Source organism: Corvus brachyrhynchos, unplaced genomic scaffold (assembly GCF_000691975.1).
Source record: "Corvus brachyrhynchos isolate BGI_N302 unplaced genomic scaffold, ASM69197v1 scaffold115, whole genome shotgun sequence".
NCBI classification, from domain to species: domain Eukaryota; kingdom Metazoa; phylum Chordata; class Aves; order Passeriformes; family Corvidae; genus Corvus; species Corvus brachyrhynchos.
This window is the reverse complement of record NW_008239553.1, coordinates 20,852,653-20,863,112: the sequence shown is the minus strand read 5'-3', so window position 1 is coordinate 20,863,112 and position 10,460 is coordinate 20,852,653. Positions and strand designations below refer to the sequence as shown.

At 37.5% G+C, this 10,460-nt stretch overlaps 1 protein-coding gene across 1 annotated transcript in view; it reads left to right on the top strand.

Annotated features, from left to right (window-relative positions):
* SNX6 (sorting nexin 6) overlaps positions 1-10,460 on the top strand; it is a 30,551-nt gene that overhangs the window by 1,172 nt on the left and 18,919 nt on the right. Inside the window, exons 3-5 of the mRNA XM_017741638.1 lie at positions 5,319-5,423; positions 7,145-7,255; positions 8,800-8,921. Of these exons, the coding sequence (XP_017597127.1) occupies positions 5,319-5,423; positions 7,145-7,255; positions 8,800-8,921 (338 nt within the window). The remainder of the gene's footprint in view (positions 1-5,318; positions 5,424-7,144; positions 7,256-8,799; positions 8,922-10,460) is intronic.

Here is a 10,460-nt window from a genome sequence, read left to right as displayed (position 1 = left end):
ATATGCTCCTGGCACAGTCTCCCGCTGATATCGGCGTCTGTGTGCGTGTGCTCTTCATTATTCTGTCACTTAAGTTTTGGAAGGACAGTTCTCTCATGCTGTCGTTGGAATAGCTTGGGAGGGGTTGTGCCCCGGCCCCCTCCCGCTGCACACGCCCGGCGGGGCCGGTCCTGTCCAGGTTGACCAACCCTGGGGAGCACCAGGTTCCATCGCCAGCCGTCATCCAAGGCCTGGGAGATGCAGTCCTGCTCTCCCTTCTCCCTTCAGGCCCGAGGGGCTCTCCCAGAGATAACAATGGGACACTTACATTGCAGACACATGCTGCATAACAAACTCTTTATTGGAAAGAAGTTCTGTTGTTGGGACAGGATGCCACAATTATGTTTCTTACTGAGAAAACCTTTTTTTCCGCCCTCCTGTTTCTGCCCTTAGTTTCTCTTCTGACTGCTGTATCCGTATTTCTTTAATTTGCTTGCCTCTCTTAAGCAACAAATCAGCTAATCTAGTATAATTTAGTCAGACTGATTACTCCTGTCACTTAGTATCTTGAGAAAGACCAACTGTGAGCAAGGTAGGTGAGCAGCTTCAGGGTCACTTAGGTTCCCTTGGCTGTTGGTGGTTATTGAAGTGACTGTGTACAGTATATTACTAAAAATACAAAAATCTGAGAAACACTGTGATGGTGCATGTTTTATCATGCACACCACAGTCAGGTGTTAAATTTAGTGCATTTTATGTTCCAATTTATGACCAGAAATGTAAAAAGGCATTCTAATATTGTATCAGGCCAATTATGGCCACTGTAAAGCTTTTGTCTTTATGTATATAGCTACTTTACTAAGAATATTGAATAAAAGAGAGAGGAGGTAGAAATCGTTGTTGTCCTTTGGGTGTCTTCAGAACAAGGACTGCAGAACTTACTAACTGTGGAATTTTAACTACATTGGTATTTTACACAGGTTGTCCCTGGTACTTAGGAATGGCCTTTGATACGCACAGTTAAGTTGCCTTTACTGAAGGTGCAGGTAGAATATAACAATGCAGATCTCACCTCGTGTGAAACTTGTTTGTTTGGCTGGTTATTAACCCTCTAAGGCTGCAGGTCGTTAAGAGTTCACAAGGTAATTTGAAAACCTTAAGAAATCTCTTAGCAGTCTTGTTTGTACTGTTGCACAATATACCATCTCAGTTGGCCAAGTGTGGTCTTTTTTTTCCTGTCCTGCATGTCCAGTACTGAGGAATTAAACTAGAACAGTGTCCTTATAATTTCCCTAATTTTTTTTAGGGTTTCTTATTTCCAATCACTGGTCACTGTGGGGCTTTAATTTTTTCTCTTCTGTGTAAATCCCTGGGGCTAAAACACGGGTTGTTATCTGCATGATTTTGTTTGTGATGGGAAATTAATCAGAAGCAATATGGCAGTCTGTTCATGAATGGATTTGCTGTGCTTTAATCTTCAAAACTGTAGTACTTTTTTTTCTTACTAGTAAAAATAAACATCTTTTCATAACGTGATTCCCTAGTTCTGTTTTGTTGTCTTCCTGTCTTTGCAATTAAATAACGAGTAGGTCAAGCCTTTATTTGAAAGCATGGATGGCAACTTCTGGTTGGAGTAATTGAGCTTTTAGTTTTGAAAAGCAATATTCTTGCCCTTGTTGAATTCAGATATTGCTGTGACAACTGTACTTTTAATGCTGCAGGAATTTGTTGGCTACAGTCTTGTTAAGTTTAACCTTAGGGTGATGGGATGAAAGAGGGCTGGAATTTATGCTGATGCCACACTGAAGAGTAATTCTCAAACAATTGTGTTACACCATATGGAGCCTTTTCTGGAGAACTGTAAAACAGAGTACTGAGAATCATCTTTGAGGAAGTAGCAGTGGGTGGTCTGTAGAAGGAACTTATTATAAATGGTCTGCTTAAAATCAACTTGTGGGAATTGCTTTTCTGAATTTCCCTTAGGAAGACTGGATTGAGTTTGCTTGGTGTAACTTGGGTCCTGTTGAGATTTTTGTGCTCTCTCTAACATAAACAATACATGCTTTGAAAAGTGGTGTAGTATTGCTCCATTAGTACTGTCTTGTGTATCGTATAGCTATATAACCTTTAGCTGGCTTGGCTGACACTTATTCAGAGGAAATGAGCTATCCTATAGAACAGGTCTGCTGGAAACTTAATGCTGTGAAAACACTTTGAAAGCTTTTGTTGTAAAGGTATTCTTCATCCCCTTGCTCTGTGTATTTATCTGCCTGTAAAGAACCGGCTGAAGAAGGGGTCCTTCTACTCTAACATTTTTGGAAGAGCTCAGAGCATGGACATTACTGTTAATGGATGACATTACCTAGGAATGTAATACTTGGTTGTTTCCCTTGTCTCTCTACCAGATTCCACCCATTATCATTTGAAGTTTAATTGATCCTTAAGCAAGAGCTTAGATGTTAAATCCTCTCCTTGCATTGTGTTGTCTTTTAGTACTGTAACATCGCTTGGCCTGGGTTTGGCTTCTGGTGTTTTCTAGACCCTTTGAATAGAACAGGGACTTTCTTGGTATAGCATAGAAAATGTAAAGTAACAAAATTAAATCAGTTTTTGTTTTGCAAGTTGTTCAGCATGGATTTAGATTACATATCTAAGCATAAAATTATTACGTGATATTGTATGTATTAGACTTGGAGGGGGCAAGATAAAAAGGGACGGTCCTATCTATTTTTTCCGTACTTTAAGGTGCTTTCATTTCAGTTTTCTTTGGTATCAGACTTCTTTTATTTTTTCATTTTCTCCTTCCTTTGTGACTAGAAAACCATCCATTGGTGGCAGTTTTATTTTGGAACTAGTGACGCAGAGTTTGTTTAAGTTTGTGATGTGATGATGTTATTTGTGAATTCAGTTTCCAGTAATGCAAAGTGAATTGTTGTGTGACACGAATACATTTAAATTCCTTCAACTTTCTGATTGTCTTTGACACCTTTCATAAATGCTGCATTACCATTGCAGATGAAAACGTTCCCTGTTGGCAGTCAGGCTACACAGCATAATTTAACATACGATTAAACTCTTCAAAACTCTTACAAACTTGGTATAAATTAAACAAATAGTCCTGTATAGTTGTATGTCATAGGCAAAGTCATAGGTAGTTCTTAATCCTATCTCAGCACAGATAGGACTTTTGTATCTGAAGTTGTGAATAGTGCATATAGATCAGGCTGCACTGCACTGGATATGGTCTAATGACAAACTTTATCAGCTGTTATACCAAATTTTAGAATTTTACATAGTACCACTTTGAAAAAAAAAATAAAAAGAGGTGGAAAAGTATTTTGGTAGAAATATTTGTGACCTGTGAAAGACTACAAAAATACCATTTAGATAGTCCAGATTATTTGCTGAGATTACTCAGTCTGTTAACATATGCTGGGGGGACCGGAGAAAAACAAACAGTACCCCAGACAGTGTAACCACAAAAACCTTTTTACACGCTGAAAAATGTAGTGTCATGACATAAGGGAGACATTGGTATGTCATTATATTTTTCTTTCCTAAATTAGATGGTAAGCACATTGGAAACTCAGTAGGAGCTTGGAGATTCTGCCTCTGAGAAGTGATCTGCAAGGAGCCATTGCATGATAATATGCCTTTGTGTGAGGCAGTGACCCCCTAAACCTTGGGAAAACAAAGCAAAAGGCAATGCCTGAATCACGTGTGTGAATATGTTACTGTGCAGTCATTTTAATGATTTCCAACTTCACTGTAAGGAAAAGCTATTACTACTTGTGTAAGAGCTATTGAACTGTTATATTTTGCAAGCCTTAGCACAGTATGCTAGAGTGCATGATTTTGGTTTACTATAATACACTAATTCTAAGATACATGAGTCTGGTTGCTGCTACATAGGCAAGAGTTGTCCGTGCATCGAGGTTAACAGCAAGATTACAGTAGGATCTGACCACTGTGATTTAAGATAAAGGTAATTTATGGAAAACAAGATTTGGCAGTGATGCTTTTGTCCTACTGCTTTTCCAGTGCCTCACAGCATTACCTTCAAAATCTGCTCATATGTAACCTCTGTACTATGTGTTGTGGATACTTAAAGCATTTTTGTACTTAAGTATGGACTTAAAAATGCAATCCTGAAAAAAATTAATGGAGAAAAAGTCCAAATCTCTGTATGGTAAAGCATTTTTTATACTGTAGAATGGGATATTTGTAGAAAAAATGCAGCATCAAAGAAAACACTGTGTCTTAGTAAAAAGTATGCCTTGTGAGTGTGATGTTGAAATATTTTTTGACAATGTGATTGGAAAAGATTTCAGAGTTAGCCTTAGTGCTTGTAAAAACATTCCAAATGTCTGTTGGTCATGATGATGAAATCGTCATGAGACAAATTCCTCCAAATTCCTCTAGAACAAGGGTGCAAGAGCGAGGGGACTTGAATTTCCAGTTGGGGTCTCGATGAGGTTAGTTACACCAAGTACTGTTGAATGAAGCCTTTGGTCCAGTTACTGCCAAATATTGTGGTGCTCAGATAATATTGCAGTTTTGCTATATTTGATCATTGTCTCTTTTTTTTTTTCAATGTGACTTTGGAATTATTTTGTGAAAGAGTTCAGGTTTCTTGTCTTGTAGAAAAAAATATGTGTATTCCTTGCACTTTTGCCATTTCTCATGCTCATTTTGAAGACATCAAAGTCTTTGGTTTGAGTTTTTTGCTTTGAGCTTTTTCAGAAAAGTATTTCCAAGAAGACTTAGTTCTGTGAAGTTTAGGATATTTTTTTATGCTTTTTCATTATATGATGAGAGATGTTGAACAGAAGAATAGTGGAAGACAGTGTGAGTAAATCAGGTCTATAACAGCTCTTGCTTCTTTGAAATATAGAACCACTTTTCTCCTTAAAAGTACCTTTCCAACTGTTAGTATCTTTATAATTACCTTTACAAGTATATTTACTTAGCATAGATTGTCAGTTCAGAGGAGTGGGGAGAATAAAGAGAAAAATCTACCAAACTTGTTGCTATCTGTAAATGTACTTTGTCTTGAGCATCTCAATTACTAGCAGGTTAACAATGTACGGAAATGAAATTAGTGCACTAACATGGAGTAAAGGAGCTTATTATTTATATGGTCATTTGTGCAATGAGAAGTACTACTGGATTTCCTTTTTCTGCTGGAAAGAATCTTTTAATGTTGGGGGGTTTTGTGATCTGTCTTCAGCAGTGGAAGATCAGGGTTCATTTCAAAGGAAGAATAATAATGGAAATATAGTTTACTTTTTTTTTTTTTTTTTTTTGATTTTAAGCTAAATATATTTTTCTCTCTTTAGCTTAGAGCAATAAATGTAGATCTCCAGACCGATGCTGCTCTGCAAGTGGATATCTCAGATGCACTCAGTGAGAGGGATAAAGTAAAATTCACGGTCCATACAAAGGTAAAAACCTGGGTTTGTACACGCAACAGTTATTAATTATATACAAAAGAGAGTTTGCTTAAACTGTTTATTGAAACAACGTGTAACACAGTTCAGAGGAAATGAGAAAGTAGAATTATCTCATGTTTAAGAGGCTGTGTAGCTACAGTGCATAAGAAAAAGATGACTAAGAGCTAAAGAACTGTTTAGAAGAAAGTTATGTTCATTTTTTTTTTGTATTGATGTGTTGTCATGTCATTCCCATGCTTATTCATTAGCCTGTTTGCAGGTAGAATCTTTACTAGACATGAATATACTTCAGTATAGTTTTTTAAATTAAATTAGATTTTATTATAGTTTCAGATTCTAAGAACATATGTTGTAATTGTACATTCAGGGATCATTTTTAATTACTATTGTTTATGGCTTTTTTTTAGATTTGAATGTTTATTGATTGCAGAGTGACAGAATAATTAAAGTTGAATAAAATATCTGGACATCATTAAATCCTTATCTCCTCCCTCACTCTCACCATTAAATTAGAGTGTGTGAGAGCACATTGCTCAGGATTTGTCCATTTGGGTTTTGATTACAGAATCATAGAATCACTTAGGTTGGAAAAGACCTCTAAGATTGAGTCCAGCCATTAATCCAGCGCTGCTGAGTCCACCATTAAACCATGTCCCTAAGTGCCACATCTACACGTGTTTTAAATACCTCCAGGGATGGTCACTCAACCATTGCCCTGGGCAGCCCCTTCTAAAACTTGACAACCCTTCTGGTGAAGAAATTTTTTTAATATCCAATCTAAATCTCCCCTCGTGCAACTTGAGGCATTTCCTCTTGTCTCGTCACCTGTTACTTGAGAGGGGAGACCAGCCCCCAGCTGGCTACAGCCTCATATCGATACTTGTAGAGTGGTACGGTCACCCCTGATTTTTCTCCAGACTAAACATCACCAGCTCCCTCAGCTGCTCCTCATCAGATTTGTGCTCCAGACCCTTCACCAGCTCTGCTGTACTTCTCTGGACATGCTCCAGCGCCTCTATGTCTTACCTGTTGTGAGGGACCCAGACCTGGACTCGAGGTGCTGCCTCACCAGTGTCCAGTACAGAGGAACTGTGACTTCCCTGGTCCTGGCACACTATTTCTGATACATGTCAGGATGCCATTGGCCTTCTTGGCCGCCTGGGCACATGCTGGATCATGTCCAGCTACTGTTGACCAGGTTCTTTTCCAGCTGCTCTGCCCCAAGCCTGTCACACTCTCTGGGGTTGTGACCCAAGTGCAGGACCTGGCTCTTCACCTTGTTGAATCTCCTGCAATTGCCCATGGATCCAGCTGGTCCAGATCCTTCTGCAGATCCTTCCTGCCCTTCAGCAGATCAACACCTCCACCCAACTTCAATCTGCAGATTGACTAAGGGGCACTTGATTGCCTCATCCAGATCATCGATAAAGATACTAAACAGATTAAATTGATAACAGGATTAAATTGATAAAAATATTAGAGATGTCTATGAGAGCAGACACTCCACAACCTCTTTGGGCAAACATGCCAGTTGATTGCTGCACTAATTAAGATGAGGGTAGTTACTGTGGTATGAATTTTTGGGGACATTTTTGTTGTTCCTTCAAGTTTTTTTCTCATCTATTAATGAAAAACATTGTGGGTTTTTGTTGTGGTTTTCTTCCTCCCTACCTCCTTCCCCCCCATAATTCTACCTCCTTTTACCCTTCCAGAGTTCCTTACCAAATTTCAAACAAAATGAATTTTCTGTTGTCCGGCAACATGAAGAGTTTATTTGGCTTCATGATTCTTTTGTTGAGAATGAGGACTATGCTGGCTATATTGTAAGTACTGATATTCTTTTGGTTTATATGTGCTGTTTTCTGTGGGCTGTATCAAAACTGCTTGGGACTGCTTTTAAATGCAGTGGAAACAGCAGGTGTTCATTCCGTATAAAATCAGATCAGCTTCTCTAATACTTAATTTTATGCAATTACACAAAATTAATGGTTGAAGCAAGCTTGGAAGAAAGCTACTGTAGCTGTTATACTTTCTTGCCTTTTACTCCTAAGGAATGAGTAGTTTAATTTGTCTCCAAGTGTATTTTTATGCCACCGTGTTAAAAGTGTGGGAGGGAGTTGAACTGTGTGACTTGGTGGTATTGTATTTGCAAGCTAATGTTTAACTTAGTTACAAGTTTCATGTTGCCTGTGTTTTAGCTGGAGTGGCAGAGTGAAGTAACTAGACTTTTTGAGTTCTCATTATAAAGATCAGAATCATTTTTCCATAAATAAGAGGAAAGAAAAAACAGTTTAAATAACATGTAGAACTACAGGGAACCTCAATATGTAGTAACTTACGGTTTGAAGTTTATTTCAGGCCTTCCAGGAGCAGAGGTTTCAAAAGAGGCACTGTATGATAGTGCATATTAAAAATGGTGCTGCTCTTCATATGTTAATTGCAAATAGGAGTATTTGTCATCTTGGTATGAAAGTTATTCATTTTGTGTTGGGGGAGGTGTTTGCTGATTCAGAGCATAAACAGATATTTCTAATTGATTAGTGGGTACATTATAATGAGTATAATCTGTGATGTGTCACACTATTCTTGAGCTAGTCTTTTCTTAGTCAGAAAAGCTATTTGAAGTGACTAGACCTTCAGTGTGGTAATAACTAGTTTCAAATGGTTGACCGTCTAGATACTGGATTTTTTGGTTTTTTGTAAGTGTTAATATAATGGGCCAGTATCGGTAAACTAAAATTTAACTTTGTTCTGTGTTCCTTTCCTGACAGCAATTCAGGATTAGTTTGACTGTGGTGTTTTCTCTTTCAGTGTTAATATACTGTATTATAAAATTAACCTAGAGACTTGTTGACTAGGGGCTTTGTTATTTAAACACGTGTCTTTAATGTCAGCAGTGCTGCAAGAAAGAGCTAGTGTCTGCAAACAATAGGGAATGGTTTTCTTGGTTTAAAGTTTTGGGGAGTTATAAATGGATGGTGTGAAAACAATTGTGGAATTCTTTTTTTTCTTTAAACAAGAAGTAATCCTTACCAACTAAGCTAAACCAAAACTAATTAAAAAATAATTACTTCAAGTTTTAATTCATTGTCATGGGAAATGAAGTATTATTTGGTTTCTGTTGTAATTAAACTGAAGCCATTAGTTAATACTCTAGTAATCTTCAAGGACACTTGACCGAAATTGGTATAGTAATGCCATGTGTATAACTCGTGAAAGAGAGACTTCATCCAGAAATGCTGTAATGAATGATGAAAGAGAGAAACATGTATTAAAAAGCTGCAGGCAGTCTACAGTTCCTGTACTGTGAATGGGTGTTGTTTGACTGAGAAAATGAGAACTTAAAAAAAATTGGATTCAATTCCAGATTCCACCGGCACCACCCAGGCCTGACTTTGATGCCTCCAGGGAGAAACTGCAGAAACTTGGAGAAGGGGAAGGATCAATGACTAAAGAAGAATTCACCAAGATGAAACAAGAACTGGAAGCGTATGTAGACTTTATTACTACTTTATTTATTTATTTATATTCCAAAACTTCTATTGCTGTTTACTGTCCCATGTTTCCAATTTCACTGTAATGGTTCTCTGTGAAATACAGACTTGAGAATCCAGGTGTTATGTAAACAGGGTTAATCTCAGTGATCATGATCAGTGCCATTAGGAAAATTGTAGAAATAATTTCATGGAAGATCTTCTGAAACAGGAAATACATCAGCTTGTTCTTGAGCGTTCTTTTATAAGAAATAAAGTACTTAGATGCTTTTCTTCACAGAACATCTGCAAAGGGAGGAGATAACTTCTTTTTTAGTTCTGGTGTTCCACATTTTATAAGCATAATGAGACTTCAAGGTTATACATATAGTGATTGGGAGTAGGAAGTTGTGCATGTGGTTGGTACTGTAAACATGGATGCCAACCTTCTGTTCCCCAAGAAATACGAAGATTACTAGAAAATTCCTTTTTTGACACTTTAAAAAAATTTTTTTGCACAAGGAGAATATACTTCCTGAAAATACTATTTTCCCTTAATATGAATTTAATTTATATTGAAATATCTGCTCTGAAGCTTCTTGTTCCATATGGAGTTACACAGTGAAGTTTCTCCTTGCTTCGTCCATTTTATCATGCATTCACTTCTTTGATCTTTTCCTGTCATTGGTTTCAGTTTTCAAGTGTATATTTATGCTGCTTCTAGACTGCTTCTATCAAGAGCTCTGAATTGGCAAGAAAAGTACATAGAACTGTTAGAACTGCTGCTTTCTCTCCGAACTTCAGCTGCTGTGAGCAAATATCTTAAAAAGCTCTGTATTAGTGATATGTACAGCATAATTTATAGCAGAGTAGATATACACTTCATATGCAGAAAACTGGAAATGAGCAAAACACTATAGATTTTAAAGAATCTGGTTTTCCAGCGGCCCTGATCATGATTCTCTTGTGGTCTGGTTAGGGGTTGGATAACACAGAAAACTTTGGGTTTCTTCTACTGCCACCTCCATCCTCTGCATCCTCCTTTTTTGTCTTCACTGAATGACTACTATCACTGAGATCAAACATCTCCCAACACTGGCCCTGCTGGTTTGCTGGTATGTAAATCTTAAACTCCTTGCACATAGTGGAAGGAAAAGCGTTGATTATAATTTTGCTGTTTGACCTCAGAATGGGAAAAAGAGCCCTTTCCTCATTTTTTAGATGAGTTGCATCTTACTGAATTTGCAAAGCACAATGAATTCTAGCAAACTGGTATTTGGTAAGAGTGCCTTCCTCTTAATTAAATTGCAAGTGAGTGATTGCTTTGAAGCTGAGTTGGCTGAACTGGGCAACTGTGTGATTATTATGGTTAAATGTGATTTTTTTGTTGTACCTACCAAATGCAGCTCTTAATTTCACTTTAAGAACCACGAAGTGAGACATCAATGTAAGCTTTGGCTCAAAAAGGCTAGGTGCTTTAACATGAAATAAAAGACTGGCCAATCAGCTAACAAAAGTATATGAACTATATAAATAAGTAAGGAGGGTGCAAATG